The sequence below is a fragment of the Xyrauchen texanus genome, chromosome 18 (assembly GCF_025860055.1).
Source record: "Xyrauchen texanus isolate HMW12.3.18 chromosome 18, RBS_HiC_50CHRs, whole genome shotgun sequence".
NCBI classification, from domain to species: Eukaryota; Metazoa; Chordata; class Actinopteri; order Cypriniformes; family Catostomidae; genus Xyrauchen; species Xyrauchen texanus.
In genome coordinates, this window is record NC_068293.1 from 26800995 (window position 1) to 26823086 (window position 22092).

At 38.6% G+C, this 22092-nt stretch overlaps 1 protein-coding gene across 3 annotated transcripts in view; it reads right to left on the reverse strand.

Annotated features, from left to right (window-relative positions):
- The window catches only part of ramp1 (receptor activity modifying protein 1), a 79517-nt gene extending 57425 nt beyond the window's left edge, over positions 1-22092 (reverse strand). For all 3 annotated transcript variants that reach the window (XM_052148681.1, XM_052148680.1, XM_052148679.1), the window contains exon 1: positions 21686-22092. In XM_052148681.1, the coding sequence (XP_052004641.1) occupies positions 21686-21731 (46 nt within the window). In that variant the 5' untranslated portion in view covers positions 21732-22092. The remainder of the gene's footprint in view (positions 1-21685) is intronic.

The window sequence follows — 22092 nt, forward strand, 5'->3', positions numbered from 1 at the left end:
GAGAAATGCATCTGTTTCATTCAGAAATATTCTTCGGAGCCGATGGTCATGCATGCAGCGAGCTGCAAGTCACACACACCTGTTCCTCTTACCACTGGTCGATCTGCTGTTGGCTCTACGGCGCACATCAGCAGCTTTCTCCTTCTCTGCACGGCAGTGCAGTTTTCCCCTGGGTGCTTCAACAGCGTAAACTTAAGAGTTAAGAGTGATTTTCTCTAAAAGAGTATTTTCCTCTAAAAGAGCAATACAAAGAGCAATTGAATGAACCTTTTCAGGACGCGTCTTTATAAAGATGCCCTTCCGCCCCTGTGTAGTTCCTGGATGCGGAAGAGTGCTCTCCGCTTCAGACGGCCACAGGGTCTCGTGTGTTTGGGCTGCGATCACACCAAGGCAGCGTTTGTGGATAGTTCATGTTCTCACTGTGAGAACATGACCATGGCAATGATGCGGTCATGGCTTTCCTTCAACCGAAGGAACGACACTCCAGCCGCCCCCCGCGTCGCTCCTTCTTCCCACGGGATTGAGGACGATGCGGCTGGCAATGGAGGCAATCCGGGGATGGCAGCGGGTGCGGTTTTGCCGGTTAAGTCCCCGCGAACCTCCCACCCCCAGGCACGCTCGTTGACGCTCGCACGCTCGTTGCCTGCCTACCCTCTTGAGCCCCCCGAGCTGGATGAGCTCGCCACTGCATCGGAGAGTGGTCCAGCATCCGATGAGGTTGACTCGTCTGGGCTGCCGCCTTCGAACCAGCACGCCCAAGCTGAGGCTGACGCCCAGATGTCCGACATGCTTGCCGGGGCTGCCACCAGCGTGGGGCTTGACTGGAACCCTCTGTCCTCCCCACAGCCATCGTGGCTGGATGATTGGTTCCTGGGGTCTGCGCACCGCTCACAGCCACGCCCCCCCGGTCCCTTTTTTTCCCGGAGGTGCATGATGAGCTGACGACTGCATGGAGAGCACCCCTCTCTGCTCGTCACAAAGCTCCTCGCTCATCCGCTCTCACTACCCTCGACGGCGGAGCGGCCCATGGGTACACTGCGATTCCCCAGGTGGATAGGGCAGTTGTGACCCCGAGAATGCCACCACCTGGCGGGGTCACCCTGTGCTCCCCTCCAAGGCCTGTAGGACGACGTCATCATTGACCACCAAAGGCCTCCTGCAAGTCCACCAGGCCAAGGCTCTCAAAGATCTGCACGAGGGTATTCCTGATCCCGACGTTCTGCAGGAACTGCGCTCAGTGACCGACCTCGCCCTCAGGGCCACGAAGGCCACAGCACAGTCACTTGGGCAGGCGATGGTCACATTTGTGGTTCAGGAATGTCATCTGTGGCTGAACTTGGTCGAGATGCGCGAGACGGACAAGACACGCTTCCTCGACGCCCCTGTCTCCCAGTTCGGCCTCTTCGACGACACCGTCGAGGACTTTGCCCAGCAGTTCTCTACGATGAAAAAGCCCCTTCGTTGCTGTGTCCGGTACGTGCTTTGCGTACCTACTTGGACCGCACGCAGAGCTTTAGATGCTATGAGCAGCCCTTTTCTGTCTGCTTCGGTGGAAAGGGAACGCTGTCTCCAAACAGAGGCTCTCCCATTGGGTGGTGGATGCAATTTAATTGGCCTATTGCACCCAGGCCGTGCCCCCCCCCCAGGGTCTGAGCACACTCAACAAGGAGTGTTGCATCTTCATGGGCACTGGCCAGAGGCACCTCCCTGGCAGACATATGCAGAGCAGTGGGTTGGGCAACACCTAATACCATTGCGAGATTCTAAAATCTCAGGGTAGAGTCAGTCTCGTCCCGCGTTTTCCCAGGTCCAAGCTGTTAGAACTCGATAACACGCTGAATCGCTTGCACCTAGCGCCCTTTCCCTCGGCTGAGGTAATACCGTGCACTTTTTCTCCCAGGACAGCCCACTCACTCGGCTCCCTTGATGACTCCTCCCTAGCCCTGTGGGTCCACAATTCGGCGGAAGAATTTGCAGACCCAATCCACTGTGGCTACTCAAATCTACCCTGTACGGGAATAGGTGCTCCACAGGTTAGGGCTCCTACGTGGACGTTCCGCCTGTGTATTTTCCGCGGTACGTTCTCATTACAAGTGGACCCGCATCTCCCTTGGGCAGTTCCCACTGCCCCCCGTTCGCCGTGTCTGTAGCAACTCCTCCCTCTGAAGAGGCGGGATCTACCACCGTGCCTCTTCCCACATCTGACCTAAAAGCCCATGTGGTGTATTTTGCCACTTTTACCTCCCCCTCTCTGGGCGATTGTGGTCTCTGCAGGGTCTGTTCCCCCTGAAAGAATAGGAAACTGGGTAAGACCCCCTTCCCATGATGCGTGTAAGGGCCCCAGCCATTTTGCTCTATGTGAGAAACATAGAGATAAAAGGGGCCCGGCAAGCATCGCCTTATTCCCCTATCTAGGGTAACTATAAGGGTTCCGACAACTTTATGGGGCATTGGGTGAAGGGTATGTGCAGTCTGATACAGCTGGTCGTTTTGGCACGTCAAGTACCTGCCTGCTGCTGTGTCAGCAGTACACGTACACGGCTCAGCGCAGGGGTGATTTAAATTGGACTCCTAGTGTCGCTTCTTCGACACAACGTCGAAGTGAGCGACAGACGGGGAATGTCTAGGTTACGGATGTAACCTCCATTCCCTGATGGAGGGAACGAGACGTTGTGTTCTCCCGGCCACGTCGCTGAGCCGAGCCACTGTTGTGGCCGGACTATTTCCGGCTCCGAAAAATCCTGAATGAAACAGATGCATTTTCCCTCCTTTATACCCATATGCCCGGGGCCGGGACATGCAAATTCTGCCCGCCAACTTCTCATTGGCCTTTTTCATAGATCAGAGGTATATTCGACACTCAAGAGAGACCCCTACTCTTTGACACAACGTCTCGTTCCCTCCATCAGGGCACGGAGGTTACATCCGTAACCTAGACAATTTGGGAGGAGTGTAATTCACATTTTACATATAGTTTAAAGTGACATTTATTGTCAATGTCAATTTATTTATAAAGCACAATTAAAAACAACAGACTGCTGACCAATGTGCTGTAAAATAATAAGTTACAAAACATTTATAATAACAATAAAATTTAAATAAAGACAGAGAAGAAGAAACAACAAGATCATTTAAATAAGACAAACAGATCTCAACTCTCTGTTTGACTAAAATCCAGAGAGAAAAGTGCAGGGGTAAGCAAAGCTTCCAAAGGTTCAGGGCAACTAATGCAAAAGCATGGTCATCCCTCAGTTTAAGTCTGGACCTGGGAACATTCAAAGTCATCTACTCAGAGGACCTGTGAGACCCTAGTGGCTTGTGTAAATGCAAGAGGTCAGAAAGGTAGGATGATGCAAACCCATTAAATTATTTAAAAACAATAACATTTTAAAATAAATTCTGTAACAGACCGGTAGCCAATGAATAGATGCTAAAAAAGGTGAAATGTGGTCGTGTGTGTGCCCATCAAGAGCCTAGCAGCAGCATTTTGGACCATTTGTAAGCAAGACAAATGGTTTGACTGGCTGACTCTTATGTAGAGGGAATTATGAATCACATTCTCAAAATCATTAAAAGAAAGAAAAAGCTTAACTTTGGCCAGTAATCTCAAATGAAAAAAAAAACGTGAATTTGACAACTGAAATAATCTGTTTGTCAAATTTGTTGTGTTGTAATGTGTACTTCAGTTATCTAAGAGTAGACAAGAAGACAAGAAAAACAACAAAATAAATCCACTCACTGTTCCAATTCCTTATCTTGAATGAATTCACTTTTCAATTTTAAAATACACATTTTCTCAAAACACACATTCCTTAAATTCAAATGTACTCATGTGGAAATAAATATATAAAAAAAATGTTATCAGATGGAAGAGTGAATGCTATTTGCTGGGGAATGGAATGAACTGCACATGCACAGAAGAATTCCCAACCAAGCAGTAAAAAACATTTCCACTTTATGCAGCCTGTTTACCAGCCGTCCTCTCCTCTCATGCATGCCATGTCTCTTCAGAGTCACACCTCGCCAGAGAAAAACAACTATCAGGCATGCACATGTATATATGTCTTTAGTGCTAACATTTATTCGCAACGTGACAGGAACCTTTCCAGAAGACTTAATTAATGAGCTCTCTCTGTACGTGAGAGCATGCATGTGAGCATAAAATTGCAATATGTTGAAAATCTGGATGATATCCATGATCTTTTAGATTCAATATGTCAGAAATACTTCAGTGCAAATGTAAACATGGCTATGTCATTTTGAACATGGGGGTGGGAAGCACCTTGGGACTCTCCAACAAAACATCCTAGACTGCCCTGTATCCAATGTGGAGCGATTCTATGTCATGAGTAATTCTATCAGGCATAAGCATTTGCTTTCCTCTCAAGGTGGCTGAAAGGAAAAATGAATAATACAGTGGAACATTGTTTTGTGTCTCTGAATACAGCCAAAATTGGAATATTTGCTTATGCAAAAGTAAATTTTTTACAGAGAATATACTTACTCTGGAGGGGGCAGGGTGTTGGGTTCTCTTAGTATGTTTGTATCTTTATTTTAACATTATGGATAATGTTCATAAAGTGGCACAAACATTTATTTTGACACTTAAGCCACACTTAAAAATGTATAAATATCATTGCATTGGTTAACAAAATATCAAGACTCAACTGCAAACAAATGATGCTAGACATTTTCTCAGAATTAACTACAATTCCTAGCAATTGTTCAGTTACTTTTACCCATCCGCTCCTAATGTGATTTTTAGTGGATGTGTGTCAGTTCCCCGCAAGGTTCACTAGCACAGTAACCACAGTTGTAGTATTAACTATATGTTCCACTATTTGACAACCAGAGAGTTTGTATTCTTACAGTATCTACATCCATATTGTTTTATCATTTAAATCCAATAAACTTCTGTTTGTGAAATATTATGTTTCAAAAGTGTGCTTGTGCCATTTCCTTCAAAATAAATTCCACTTTCTTTGATGTTTTAATATCTAAAGCAATGAGAGTCGTGCATTTTAAATGTGACGTAAGTGTATGAATGAATTTAGTGTGGAATTATTTTGAAAGTATTTGGTAATGTTTACAAAAATGTTTATATAAATTCCTGCGCTTACTGGTAACTTGTATAGATCCATATTTAATATAGTAAAGTGACTTCCATTTATTATTTAATTTATCATTTCATTTATTACAACTGTGAAAGTTGTAGTTAAAGGTATGTAAATGTATTTAGGCTATTAGTGTTTATATAAAAAATCCTACAGTTTATTCTTTTAGAAAAGACTATCTAAATTAACCTAACCACAGTAAACAGGAGCCATTCATGGTCTTACCTGTGGTAAATGGCCTTATCATTACAAATACCACAAGGGTAGAACAATGATAAACTTTCATATAGGCAAGTCAAATTTAGAATGAGGGGATTAAAACTTCCATGAATTATGGACAAATAATTGTCAGCTTTCTTCCTGTCCTAACTGTCCATGACATAGTCTGAAGGTGACATAAATCATTAGGCCTGTGTCTTGCTAAAGTAATATCATTCTTGTTCAAATAATGTCCAAATAAATGCAGTTACAGTCTCCTGTTACCTTTATCACGTTTTATGAGGCAGGGGATTTTGGCTGGTTAAAATTAGGGCTGCAAGTAACGATTATTTTGATAATCAATTAATCTAACTATTATTAGAACGGTTATTCAACGATTATTGTAAAGAATAATCATTAGCTCTTAACCAATTATTCAGCTTGTGGCCTGACTTAAAAGGTTTGATTAAATGTGCTTACTAACAATAAAGAGGGAAAAAACATATCTTTTAAATATACCTCTAAAAGACATTCACTGAATTAAAGGGGAAAAAAATACTCTATTGTTTAATTCAGTAAAGGCATTCACTGCCAAAAATCCTATTGTTATCAAGTTTTTGCTCTTGTTTTCCATTTAAAATAGTCTAAAAAACAAAATACATTTACTTGAGAAGCAACATATAAGATATTTAGACTTGCTTTAAGAGATTGTATCTTAAATATAAGTGTATTTTGTATACAAGTGGATTATTTCTCTTGGTTATAATTCTGCGAGTGCAGTAAAGACAAAATATACATATATTCTAGGTCTTTTATCTCTAAAAGCAAGTCTAAATATCTCATATGCTGCTACTCAGGTGAATGTACAGCATCTTTTTGAAAGGATTTTTAGATATTTTAAAATATTTGCATTTTTAATATTACATTCAACATTCTCAGAAAAAAAAAATTTCAGATAAAGTTTATCTGCTAAAGAAAATGTATGTTGTTTTAAGAGTTAGATATTTATATTGGAAAACAAGCCAAAAACAAAAACAAATCAAAAACATATTTTGTTTCAGTGTGTAACTGGGGCGAAGACTTCCCTCTCTTACCTTTCTGTTCACTTCACTCCGTTTTAACTCTCTTATTAATAAAGCTGCGCATGGCCAATTTTCTTCACAATAAGAAATACTCAGTCACACATATATTATGATTCAAGAAGTCGCGAGCCATCACGTTCTAATCTAGCTGCATTAAGCGTGTGAGCTCGAGGGATGAGCATCCCCGCGACAGAGCGTGCATCAGCCGGGTGCAGTTTCAATCTCTCCCCCTTAGATCGGGACATTTGCGCAACTCATAGAAGAGGTGCTGACCACACAGTGAAATGCCAGTTTCTGAGTTTTAAGTTATTTACATGACCTGCTTCCTTATTATTTGAACTTTAATAAAGCTATAACACATTAAATACAACAGCATTAAAGATGTAACAACCTGGGTGTTTCCTTTAAAGAGCTCCCGCTCCGCTTATGCCACAACGAGAGTGCTTTTGAATTTACTCATTTGTTTTTTGTATAATTCCCTCATACATTGGGATCTACATCACCTGAAGCTGTTTGGAAAGTTTAGAGTGCATCTTGCACGAACTGCAGTGCTGGTCTCGCGCATCATCATCATTACAGTTTAATGTGATCCTGTGTTACGTTAAATGAGATCAAACGACTAATTGACAATGAAAATGTTTGTCGACAATTTGTTATTGTCGATAATGTCAACTAATCGCTTCAGCCCTAGTGAAAATGTTGAGTGGCTAGTGACCTTGGAAACTACTAGCCACAGTGGCTGGTTAGACAAAAAGTACGTTTCTATTCTGATTAACTTTATGTATAAACTTTTTTTACAGTGCATATTGATTGTAGTGAGAAGTACACTGAGAGAGAGACGTTGTGTGCAGAGGTATGCTTCAGCACTGTGAAAAACTGAGATAAAATCTAAAGTCAAGGAAATCCCAGAATGTGTAGGAGGGTGCTGGGCCACACAGATCATGTCGTCCATCTGTTTTGGTCTCTCTTAACTGGTAAACTCACAAACAACCATTTTCAAAACAAAATAAAATCTCTTAAATTTGTCACAGACAACTCAAAGGGTATACTGTATGTACACACACAGCATAATTTTCTATGTAACTACACTTTAACCTTACACAGTAGAAATATAACTTAGTTGGATATAGAAGTTGTATAAATATTCTGTCATTATTTTCTTAAATGTAAATGTCTTGCATGTAACAGTAATTAAACTGTTTGCCGTGTTTCAAAATCTAGTGAGCTGCCATAGAATGTGGCCAAATCAAGGTATCTTAGAAGGCAGTGTAACGTTTTGGAACAGGGCTAAATTGTCTCTTTTAAACAGAATTACATAATGGAGGCCACCTGCAGCCTAAATTCAAGGTTGTAATAAACTATAAATAATAAAACATATGACATTATGCTGATGCATGCCATTATGTTTCTCTCTTCAAACACATCTAAAGAGTAAATGTACTGAAATCCATATGCTTTTCATCTTGAACTGTTGTATAATGCACAAAACCTTGCAGAATTTAAATAGTTCATGAAGTCTATAAGTCGACTTTTGAGAGGGAGGAGAAATGAAAGAGAGCTTCCTGAGTTTTTGCCCCTTGATCATTTTTGTCGACTGGTTCAACATTTTCATCTTTCTGCAAAGAATCTCTGCTGCTTTGTGATTTGCTGTTGACTGTTAAAGGATTAGTTCGGCCAAAAATGTACATACTTATATCATTTACTCTCCCTCATTTGTTCTTCAATGAACACAAAGGGATGAGTCCATATGACTTATGCACTGTTTTACAAGTCTTATGAAGCCACATAATAGCTTTGTGTGAGGAACAGATTCGAAATTTAAAAAATCAAAAGTTGTAATTCACTGAAAATTTCCCCCTTCACAGTAGCTCCCAAATGTCATTATGCACCTTAATTCAACTAATCCAAAAAACCTTTTGTATACACCATCATCTAGGCTGTGAGGATAGGTTTGCTGCTTTTGGAAAACTTTCCTTTTTTTTTTTAATGACAGCAAGGATTTCTTGGCTCATGATATTTTCGGTTCCCAAAGGCCATGCACTTCAAATTGTGTTGTATGGTACAGAAATAAAATTCTGAGAACAGCATTTGAATAAAGATAAATCTATGATGCACACTTCTGACTGACGTGGAATAGGCTGGTAAAACAAGTGGTGCAATAATGGACACTGCCGGAGTAGCACACATTCATAAGTCAAAAAGACCATTGGAAAGACTGATAGTTGGGTGTCTGGAAATGTCTGGATAGGTCTGTGTTTCTAGCAGTATCGATTGAAAAACTGTTTAAAAATACCATTGCAATACAGCAGTGTTGATGGTTTAATAAGTGGAATAAAGAAAAAAGGATACACTTTTTATTTTGGGTGATCCGATGTCAGACAATATTTTTACAGCAAAAATATTTTTTTTCTCATCCAGGAAAATGGTAAAAAGTCTTAATTTTAAGGATTTATAAAATGATTTTACAAATGACCTGAGAATCTAAATTGCTTAAGGTTAGAATTAGCCAATTCAATTAATGTTCTCTGAAAACCTGTCTTAATTTCTTAATAAAATAAATATTTTCTCTCATGTAAATTGATCTTGCTAAAAGGACGTTTAGATATGTTTACTCTAAAACAAGACAAAGATTAAGAAAAGAGCTGCAGCGTCCATCTTCAAGGCACATGTGACATTTACAGTATGCACTGTCGTCTATTCTCCTTGTTCCTCATACAGTTAAATGCGGTAGTATCGCGTGTCTGGACAGCAACATGCATATGTATATTATATGTAGATTAGGCTATGCATAGTAAAAACAGGCATTGTACACTCAATACAGTGGTTATTTTGGGAAGGAGACAGGGTGGGGAATAAATCATGTGCATGTACGCATAGTCTTCCGCTAACTGGCATTTATGAAGTGAACTTTGCATAGGTTCTGGCATACAAACTTTTTTTAATCTGAAAACTTTTGTGTGTATGCAAAATCTGATACTTTTAGGATGAAATTTACGCAAAGTTAATACATTAGGCCCCAGGTCACTATAAACTGTTTTTGCATGGCAAGAATTTTTTTTATCTATATGCGTTTGTTTTTACGGAAAAGAGCTGTGTCAAAATTCTGCTAAATCTTCTTTTGTGTTCCTATGGAGCAAGCAAGTTCTATGGGTTTGTAATGACATGAGCGAGAATAAAGGAGAATTTTCTTTTTTGGGTGAACTATTCCTTTAGATAGATGGTTAGCACTAGGTAATCAAAAATGAAGCTACAGTCCTTCTCCACTCTCAAACAGAGAACATTTCCTGTCCTCACAACCTATATTATATAGAAGGGACTGCAGTACTCTTTAGGTTCATTGAATTAAGCTGCATTAAAGCACCTAACAGGAGACATGAACTACTATTTCTAGTTCAGCTGCAGTGTTGGCATCGTGTTCTTCCCTCTGTTCTGTGTCATCATATACAGTATATTATGCCTAACCAAACATGAAATAACCTGGCGAGGCTCTGTATTGAGTGTTGTATACTGAGTGTTTGTATAGCTGATACCCTTTTAAATTTGTCTTATCTCCAAATCAATGATGCATGAGTATGTGAATACTTCACTGGTAATTATTTTTAACGATACACATGGGTTTTGAGGCTCTGAATTCAAGAGGTGAAAAATTCATCAATCTATTCTGTATTTAATTTGTCATTTTGATCATAACGTTGTCCTCTTGATTTAATAGAATATTCCGGGTTCAATACAAGTTAAACAAACAAAGATTTCCTGAAGAATTTCTCAGCTCTGTAGGTCCATATAGTGCCAACATTTTGAAGCTCCAAAAGGGCAACATAAAAGTACTCCAGATTACTCTGGTGGTTTACTCCATATCTCCAGAAGTGATTTGATAGGTGTGGGTGAGAAACAGATCAATATCTAAGTCATTCTTTTACTATAAATTCTCCTCCCTGCTCAGTCAATTTCAACTTTCACTTTTACACTACATGCTTCTGTTTTTGATGATTCACAATATTCATGCTCCTACTGGGCAAAGATGAGAAGTTTTGATAAAAAAAAATACTAAATAAACAAATTTACTTAAATATTGATCTGTTTCTCACCCACACATATCATATCATGTCTGAACACATGTATTTAACCACTGGAGTCATATGGATTACTTTAATGCAGCCTTCAAAATTATGGCACCTGTTCACTTGAATTGTGAGGACCTACAGAGCTGAGATATTCTTTTAAAAAAATCTTAATTTGTGTTCTGCATAAGAAAGAAAGTTATACACATCTAGGATGCCAGGAGGGTGAGTAAATCATGAGAGAATTTTTCATTTTGGGTGAACTATTCCTTTAAGATTTTTAGAAATTTGTTTGTTGAGCCCTCACAATGCCAAAGTGCCAAAATTTTGAAGCCCCAATATCCACATAAAAGTAATCCATACAATTCCAGTGGTTAAAGCCATATCTTCAGACACAATATGATAGGTGTGGGTAAGAAATAGTAAAATTATTACTATTAGTATTACTATTACTAGTCATTTTTATCATAAATTCCAGTAGGGGCGATATGCACAAAGAATGTGAATCCCCAAAAACACAAGAATAAGAATGCGAAAATGAAGTGGCTGCGTCTTGTTTGGAAGGCTGCATCCTCCGGAGGTCGCATTTGTCGGCCGCATACTTCATCGAGGCTGTCTCATTTCAGAAAAGCAAGTAGAGCACTTCCAATGCAGCCTTCGAAAGCGACCTTCTTTCACGGGAATTCGGAGGATGCATGAGGTGTAATTCGGAGATAATGATGAGATAAATTTTCATTTTTGGGTTAACCGACCCTTTACATTTATTCCAGTGCAATTTCTTGCCCCATAGACTTCCATTCTAAATGCCCATCCATCCATCCATCCATCTTCAACCGCTTATCCGAAGTCGGGTCGCGGGGGCAGCTGCTCCAGCAGGGGGCCCCAAACTTCCCTATCCCGAGCCACATTAACCAGCTCTGACTGGGGGACCCCGAGGCGTTCCCAGGCCAGTGTGGAGATGTAATCTCTCCACCTAGTCCTGGGTCTTCCCCGAGGCCTCCTCCCAGCTGGACGTGCCTGAAACACCTCCCTAGGGAGGCGGCCAGGGGGCTTCCTTACCAGATGCCCAAACCACCTCAACTGACTCCTTTCAACGCAAAGGAGCATCGGCTCTACTCCCTCTACTAAGCCCGCCACCCTTCTGTGGAAGCCCATTTCGGCCGCTTGTACTCGCGACCTAGTTCTTTCGGTCATGACCCAACCTTCATGACCATAGGTGAGGGTAGGAACAAAATTGACCGGTAGATCGAGAGCTTTGCCTTTCGGCTCAGCTCTCTTTTCGTGACAACGGTGCGATAGAGCGAGTGCAATACCGCCCCGCTGCCCCGATTCTCCGGCCAACCTCCCGCTCCATTGTCCCCTCACTCGAGAACAAGACCCCGAGGTACTTGAACTCCTTCACTTGGGGCAAAACTTCATTCCCTACCTGGAGTATGCACTCCATCGGTTTCCTGCTGAGAACCATGTAATCCATTCTAAATGCATTACAGTAAATTATTTTTGTATTTTCTTTTGTTGATACTGAAGGATAAGTCTGAATAATTTTCTGTCGTAATCAATCAGATTCAAGCACTTAAAATTGTGGTCGACAAATCTTTTTTTTTACATATAATAAACTGCAATTGTTCCTTAAACATTTTCCTACAATGTGCTTTTTGTTCCACTGTCAAGATGTCATGTTCTTTTAAGGTGTAACAACCACATAATGGAGAAAATGAATGCCTGCCAGAGCAAGAGATTCATGTTAGAAATTGAATGAGTCTGACAGAGATTGCAGAAATCATCCCGACCCATATACACAGGATATGAGCTTGCACAAATTGATAGACTGGTATCATCTAGGAAAAATTTACATTTGAAGGGATTTAACAAGTCCTCAGAACATGCATTATTCCTGAGTCTATTTACAGTGGAATTTTCTAGATACATTTTGTTTTCCAGTGGAACACAGAATTAGAAATGTTTATAGGATTGTTACGCAGCTTGATTGGCCGTGAAAAAAACAACAACAACAACAACCAAAAAAGCACCATAGAATTAGTTCATAAGTGATCTATATTCCAAGTCATCTGGAGAAGTACAGCAGGTTTGTGTGAGGAACGGACCCACACTTAATTCATTATTCACTGATAATCTTGTTGTATGGCAAAATCTGCGGAACTATTCAACTAAATAAATTATATTTGTGTTCCAAAAAAAATTAATAATAACAAAAATAAACAAAAAAAATATTTTTGTCAGATTAGGTTAGAGGTTAGCACAGATATACTGAGCCGTGTTCCCTTTGTGGAACACCTGTTTGAATCTTGCCGATGTCATGCCCTGATCCCATTTCCAATTACTTCCTGTCCTCTCTCCACTGCCTATATTATTCAAAAGTGGCAAAAAGGCAAAAAAAAAAAAAAAAAACATAAATTAAAATAGCATGGTTAAACTTGGTACACTGAATTGCTCGACCAAAGTATATGTCCAAGTGTATTAAGTATGCAGAATGTAGTATGCTGAGATGCTGCCCGATTAGTGAACAAAAACAGCCTGTGGTGACTCGAGGAGAGCACACTAATATCTGCATTATTGCCAGCAGAAATGCATTAGCCTCCAATGTGGCACAGGGAAAACATTGTAACAGTCGAGCACAGCACTCTCAGTCAAGAAGCAACCCATAAAAAAAACTATCTATAGTGTTGTGACAGAACACAAACTGCCTCTTATGCTGGCTAATTGACCAAGCAGTACTAATCTGATATTAAATGTAATATATGCAGCAAATATCTCCCTTTATGGAACCATAAACAATGTGTCAGTACAAACTGCCCCTTGCTCTGCTTGTCCTCTTCATTGTGTGTGGTTTATGACTATCAACAAAGCAAATGCCACCGTTAACTCTGCTTATCACACGCATACACACACAGCATCCACCATGGCATTCCAAAATAATCTACATGCAACTAGCCCTTTGTGATCGAGCAATTACAGGAGCCATGAATGTCAGCGCATCTAGCCGTACAGGTGATGGATCACTCACACCATTATACCAATGGCTGGCTCCCATTAAAGAGGGTCATTTGTGGTGGGTCACCATGACTCAGTGCTAGAAAGTTAATCACACCTTGCACTGTAATTTGTTGTAGCCCAGCAATTGAAGTGCACATTATATCAAGTGTCATTGTGGAAATAGAAGATGGTTAATATGTTTGCACTAGAATTTGTATGCATGCAAGTTGAGCAGACCCATGACATTGATGATAAACACCTTATGGAAATTGTTTTATGGAAATAAGAACAAGTGATTGCCAGTAATCTACGCAGTTCTTCTGCCCACTCATGCCTGAATATGAATGATTCTTTTTCTATTAATAAAATCACCATTTGGTATATATATATATATATATATATATATAATAATCCTTAAAGAATGAATATCATGGAAAACAATTATTTTACTTGATATTTTGAAATAAATTAGTTCAATAGTTCAACGCACCGCTAAATGACAGTGTCAAGCATCTCTTTGATCTTCACATTTTGTTATGTTTTTAGCGCTGACAATGCCTACATAATGATACATCATCTGAATTGGTAATCATTGGCTGACACTTTGAAAAGGTCAGCATCAAATTTTAAAATGTTTGAACTTTAAGTGCCACGTTACAATGCTTGACAGAACCCTTAATCCAACCCATCACTCAGCGCCATGTGAAAGCTGCTTTAAAGGCACAGCTCAGCTAAAAATTTACTGTTTAATTCTCAGGGTCAAAGTGAATAATAATAGTGAATAGTGAATAATAGTCATGAAAAACTAACATGCTGATTTGCACACAATGTTAATTTACTTCCGAAATGTCTGTTTATTGTGGTTTTTCCCACTATATATTGAACCAAATAAAAGAAAATGTACATTATTTGTGTATGGCTCAGTGCCTCCTTTGTACAGCCTGTGCTAATGGATTTAAACATACACACCTATTGAACTTAAAGAATTACATTTCATGATAGTGGAAACATTTTTGCAAAACTAAATGATGTGCCTATTACACGTTTGACTGCAGTCTCCCAGTGAAATATTCAGCAGGGAGCATCAACAGCAAGTGAAATTGTGTTATAATCAGAAGGGGTTTTTAAGGTGAATATTAGCTGTAATGAGTAAAATGTACCTCCCTAACCTAAAACTTTAATCTAAACCTAACCAATAGTGTTCTCAAAAAGCAAATGAGATGTAGACCCAAAACAGACATCCTTACCCTTAAACAAAGCCTAAACAAAACCGATAGTGTCCAAAAATAAAATGAGACACAATTTCTGAAGCAATGACTTCATGTTGTATTCAACTTACATGCTTGACTGGTCTCAAACCACATACTTCAGAATCCAAAGTCTCACACTCTATCTGATGAGCTACTGTGCAAGCTGATAACATTGGAATAAATGTGTTCATAAAGTCATAATCAGCCACTGTACTCATGAATAAAATGCACAGTTGTTGTAGAGCCTCTAGTGTTAATTTAACCAGGAAACTTCAGCGAAATGTAGAATTCGGCATATTAAAATCAATTTGTAAACATTTAGTTATAGTAACGTTCATTCTATGATACTAGGTTGGATTTGACCCCCTTTAAACTTAAGAACCATTAACAATAAGGAATGTTTTTATACAGCTGAAATTCTTCAACCACAGTAACCCAGATTTTGCAATGTAGAAACTAAGTGGAAACAAAATGAATGATTTTGTTGACTCACTCAAGAGGGCCAGCAGTTGTGGTTGAGAAGCTATTGCCCACTGAGGGGCTGAGAAAGATCTTGTTTCAGTAGCTCCTGATGCCATTGAGGTCTAAAAAAGTCTGTATGGGGTACAACATTGCTTTAGACGTCTCTGTAGACAAAAACACCATGGACCCCTGAATGAACATTCTGTGCCAGCAGAACCTTAAATCTTAAACCTGCCAGCACAATACAAAGGCAAGCATATGAATCAATCCTCTTGTTTTCTTTTAAATCTAATTTATACCACTGTGATGCACTGAAGTTTATGGGGGACTCGATCTGCATAATGAATAATTTGCTAATGCAAAGAGGAGTTCCAACCCAGCCAACAGCGCTGCAGAGAGCAGCACATTTCAGCATGTTGATTCCCTGCTGACATCACACGACAGTTTAGGTATCAAATATTTACCGTATTTTAGTCATACACCTGTTCTTTGTGCAATACACGCACCAACACTTTACTCTGGGAGAAAGAAAAATCCAGAATGTGTCTCAGTGGGCAGGTCTGGAACACATATTGTGTGTTTTATTTCATGAATTCTTCTGTTAAACTATTATTTGAGCTAAGAAGCTGTTTAAATTATTATTTTTACAGTCGTTTGAGTGGTTTTGGGTTTGTTGACATCGCATCGTCATGGTAATAAAGTTGTAAAATTGGCTATACCTTTAAACAGAAAAGGTTTGTAAATGATTTTTTTACACTAAAATAATTTTTACATGCATATCCTTTATGTACTGTGACTAAAATTTTGAGTATTTTAACATTCAAAAAGTGCCTTACTGTAACCTTGATTTTTGCTATTTTTAATGAAAAGGAGGAATGAGTCGAAAGTAATTTTGTGGTAATCAATATTATGCCACAAATGCTGTCGATTGAGCTTAATTTTTTTGGAACCCGGAATATTCCTTTAAATAATTTTATGGCTCCATCCTCCTAATGTGTGTCGACAATTGTCTCATTTGTTTCTATTTTTATTTATCTTTAGATACTTAACTGAGACTGTTTGATTCTGTTGAGGTTGCCATGCACTGAACATGACAAACAAAAAGGGCATCTGTGTTTATACAGATAAACAGCAATTTAACGTTTCTTTCACCAAGCAGTAAATATTACGGCTGACCTGTGAAATGAAATAAAAATAAAAAGCAATAATGACACAGGTCATTACTGATTTCATTATATATCAAGTGATTAGTACAATGCACATCACTTAATGTAATGTTCTTATAAAGTTACTTAAGGCTAAATGTTATTGTGATGTCTTACATTTACATTTATGCATTTGGCAGACGCTTTTATCCAAAGCAAATTACAGAGCCCTTATTACAGGGACAATCCCCCTGGATCAACCTGGAGTTAAATGCCTTGCTCAAGGACACAATGGTGGTGGCTGTGGGGCTCAAACCTGCATCCTTCTGATTACCAAATTACCAGTTATGTGCTTAGACCACTACACCACCACCATGTCTGTACTGTCAGATCTACTAAAAATGGATTCATTTGTTTCATTCAGCTCCAGCATATGGTTTGCTTAATCAAGTGTGTTTAGTTTATTCCAACAGCCCCCCGGTTGTAATTCCAAATGCTCCTTTTGTAAAACGAATTCCATAACCATTATGATTTACCAGAGAGCACAAATCTATTCACACAATGCACTGTAGACCTGTTTAATTTAATTATCCCACACATGGGTAGAATTGCCCAAAGCAGTATATTGACAATGAAATACAAAGCTATCCTGTCAACCGCAAATAAATAAAGCACCTATACATTCATCTTTGCTTGTTACAGCTGTCCAGATATCCCCACCCACTGCCATCAGGTTAAATCACCTCAATCAGAAAAATACACCCGGATATACTGTATTAAAACAAACTGTATAGGACTGTACTCTATATCCTTGTGCGCACCTTAGTCTTGCTGATGTGTCCTTTGTTGTTCTTGTGGATTTAGTGTTTTCATCTGTGGTACTTCAGACTTCCAATTTTAAGACATACACTATCGGTCAAAGCTTTTGAAACACTTGACTGAAATGTTTCTCATGATCTTAAAAATCTTTTGATCTGAAGGCATATGCATAAATGTTTGAAATCAGTTTTAAAGACAAAAATATAATTGTGCCACCATATTAATTTATTTCATTATAAAACTAAAATAGTATAAAAAAAATGCTAAAATATAACACAGTTTTGATTTATTTTTGATTTTGTTTTGTCACAACATAATTTCCATAGTTCCATTTATGTTATTCCATAGTTTTGATGTCTTTACCATTCTAAAATGTGAAGAAAAAAATGATAATAAAGAATGAGTGTGTTTCAAAAAATGTTACCGGTAGTGTATGAAGGCAATGAATCTCAGTGGGTTTTAAAAGATAAAGTATTCTGGCCTCAATACAATGAAAGTTTAGTTTTAAAAAAGTGTGCTTGAAATTTTTCTCTTAGCGCACAATATTAGCCTGAAGCCCAGTTTGTTCTCTGTGCCAGTAATGAGAAGTCATGATGCTATCAATATCCTCGGACCCTTTAGATTCACATCATCTGTGGGATATGATGGACATAACTATCCATAAAGAAACAAAAAAAGGACTGAAAGAAAAAGAAAAAAGTGTGCCTCAAAAGGTATTCACTTTAACCTCTCTATATTCAATGTTATCTGGATGACTAGAGCATGAATTGTGCTAATGTAAAGTGTGAGGCTGAAAACATGAAAGTATGCGAATGCTTGGCCAACGCATTACAAGTGTGCAGTACGATTGTATGTACTTAACGTTTGTTCTTGTGTTACTGTGGCGTTCAATATATCTCAGTATACTCAAGGGGCTGACAGAGTAACCTTCAAATGTCTGTGCCAATAAACTGGATTTGTTATTATTCAAATAGCTAGCTATAAACATATATAAGTTAAAGATAATTTATGCTAATGCCTGCTATACAGTACTGCCCCTTCAAGCAACACTGAAAATGCAAAATATACTTTTGTTGTTTATGAATAGATCTGTTAAGGTTCTAATCCAAATACCCGAAGGAGAACTAGCATTTTTTGGGTCATGGGTCCCCTCTGGATTTTCCTATGGGTTTTTTATAATAGCAATTTTGGATTTATGAGTACAATAAGGTCTGTAGTACACATTACACACAATTGTTGCTGTGGCTGGGTACCAGCAAGTAAAGACGCTGAGTACCACACCTGGAATTGCAAGATCAAATCCAGAACGTGCGGAGTGACTCCAGTCATGCTTCTTAAGCAACCAGTCACGTTGAGGTAAACTCCTCATGGTCTAATGTGTTTCTCGCTCTCAGTGGGGCGCGTGGTGAGATGTGCATGGATGCCGGGGAGAATAGAATGAAGCATCCACATGCGCTAGGTCTCCGCGGTAACATGCTCAACAAGCCACATGATAAGATGTGTGGATTGACTGTCACAGACACAGAGGCAACTGAGATTTGTCCTCCGCCACCCGGATTGAGGAAAGTCACTATGCCACCACGAGGACCTACAGTAGAGCGCATTGGTAATTGGGCATGACAAATTGGGGAGAGAAAATAAAAAAATAAAAAGAGAGAGAGAGAGAGAGAGAGAGAGAGAGAGAGAGAGAGAGAGAGAGAGAGAGAGAGAGAGAGCGAGAGAGAGAGAGATGTTTCTAACAAGATGACAGGTGGCTTTATTTTACAAATCAACTAAAATATATTACTTTTATGTTCATTATTGCTTCCTCCTGCTCCACCACAGTCAGAAAATTCCCCTGCTAAATCAATAACATTTATTGAGTGCTCTCTCTAAAACATGCTTATCTGGAGCAGATTTTTCAAAGAGCAATACAGTATATTTCTACACACTGATTACATTTTTTCTACAGTTACATTAATTGAATGCCATTATTTTGAGTTATCATGTTTTCTGGTGCAGTTTATACTTGCATTGAATTCTGAAAAAAAAAATAAATAAAAAAAAAAGATAAAGAAAATAACCTAGTAACCTATGCTGGCCCAAAGGTGTGAAACACAATGCAATTTACAAAGCAAACAAAAGTTCACAACACAAAGAAATCAAGCCACAACACAATGAATTAAACCACAACACAAATAAATTAAGCTACAACACAAATAAATTAAGACATAACACAATTAAATTAATCCACAATCAAAATAAATAAACCACAAAACAAATAATTGAACCACAACACAAATAAATTAGGAAGCAACACAAATAAATTAATCCACTACACAATTAAACCACAACACAATAAGTTAATCCACTACACAAATAAATGAAGATGCAACACAAATAAATTAATCCACTATACAATTAAACCACAACACAATAAATTAATCCACTACACAATTAAACCACAACACAATAAATTAATCCACTACACAATTAAACCACAACACAATTAAACCACAACACAAATAAATTAATTCACAACACAATGAGATTAAGCCACAACACAAATAAATTAATTCACAACACAATGAGATTAAGCCACAACACAAATAAATTAATTCACAACACAATGAGATTAAGCCACAACACAAATAAATTAATTCACAACACAATGAGATTAAGCCACAACACAAATAAATTAATTCACAACACAATGAGATTAAGCCACAACACAAATAAATTGAGCCACTATATAACTGAAATCCTCCCGGCTACTAGGGGGCAATGTCGACCTGTAGTCTATGTCACAAAGCAGGATTAAACAGCTAGCTAAATAAATTTAAACGTAGTTTAAGCAAACTCTGAATTCACAGCACCAGTAAAGTAGATAGGCTTTCATCAGGGTTCATCGCAATAATAATATACGCTAATCCGCTAACCTGCACTGGGGCAGGTTATGTTCCTGATCAGAGATGTCATCCAGATACTGGACCAATCAGCTGTGAGCAAAGTGACAGTCACTGCCCCCAGAATCTCTCACTCCAATTTAAAGTGCACTTCAACTAAACAATTGTATACATTTCCAGAATCCAGAATTTGTTCAGCTTTTTTTGTGATACATGGCACTGGTGAATAATGTTTAGATTTTTACCAAATATTTTGCAGTATGACATGCTTAAAAGAGGAGGACATGACACAATGAGACATTCCAAATGTGAGTAAAGTATATTTATGTTTTGATTATGTTATGATTTTGATTAAACTAAATACTTTTATTTAAAGACATTTGTGCATGTGAAGCTGAGTATTGTAATGAGACCTCTCTATGGTATGGTGTTGCCTCCAGGCAACATAACATAATTTATCTTGCTGTGTCAAAATAAAACACCCGATTCATGACTCCTTTCTTCATCTTTGTGTTGTAGCTTAATTTCCTTGTGTTGTGGTTTAATTTATTTGTGGTTTGGTTTAATATATTGTGTTGTGAACTTCTGTTTGCTATTTAAATTCCGTTGTGTTATGCACTTCTGGGCCACCGTGAATTAACCCCCTTGAATTCTCATAAATAACTGATGCACTCTTGGAGAAAAACAAAACCAAGCTACTAAATATCATCACTATTTTGAAGAACAGGAAATGTATGTGTAGCAGACCAAGGAATCTATCAGGGTCCTCAGAATCTGCTGCCAGAGAGACAGATCTGTTTGTCACTGTCATGTGTCACAGATCAAATGCATGCATTACTGTGAGGTATATTCAAGAGAATGAGTATTGAACATCATAATTCTTAATAGAAATTCTTCCTAAACAGCACTTTACTGCTTAATGAATCTTTGCTAAGTAAATAATAATCCCACATGAGTGGTGACAGGAAATCAAGGCAAGCAGAACGAAGCTTGTTAGTCATGCTCAGCACACCTCAGCGGGCTTGTTAAGGCAAGTGTGAAATGAATTCTTTTCAACAAAAGGAGGTTGCCATGCATTATTAATAAGAACATTTTATAATTGACCCATACCTGGGTGGGTTGGTCAGTTATGGATTCTTCACTTTCAGCAAATTTCCAACAACTATGTGTTGACTGAGTAAAGGTTATGAATGTCTTGCACTCTAAATGGTAATACTAATTGATCTCCAGTCAAATGTTATGCTATAATACGCAACTCATTTTAGTTTACTATCTTTTTCCTTAAGTATATGAATACAGGAAAATGCATATTACCTTTCTTTGTAGTTCACTTAGTTATGTAGTGTAATAGAATACAATTATTTTTTACCCCAAAGAGTATTATATCTTAATTAGAACCAAATATTTCTCACAACTATGAACTATACGTAAATGTATAATTTAAGTGTGCTGAAGTGTTTGCATATCATTGTACAATTTTAAATAACATTACAGCACCAACGTTATATTTGAAGCACCACAAACCAACTGACTAAACACTCTGAAAAACAAAACTGGATTGTTCACTTCTGGTTCTTTCGTTCTTTCTGGCATTTAATACAGTATGAAATTTCAGGAACATTTTAGGCTGTAATATAGACTGCAAAACAGAACAAACCTGTTAAACTTAACTTACCAATCACCAAGCAGACAAGCGCGTGTCTCCACGACACTGATGCCATGACGTCTCAATGTCAGTTAAACGAAACAGAAGTTTGAGACTTTCGGTCGATTAAACGGCACTATTGCCTCACAGCTCTACACATCGTCGCTTCTGGCCGGTAATTGGGCAAACCGTTTCATTCACTTTAACGCTGAATCTTCACTGAAGACGCAGGAGTGAGGATTCCCCCGCTCCTCTCTGTCACCATGCCCTGTATCTTATAAAATAGCCTAATGCTTAATCCAGGAAGCCCAAACGAATGACTAAAATGTGTCTCATCTATACTGTGTCCCAGGTCAGTTGAGGCATACTCTCAGTAGCACGCGCTTGAGTCGCTTGTGGACAGTCGGTCTCTGAGCTCGAGCGCGTCAGACGCACAA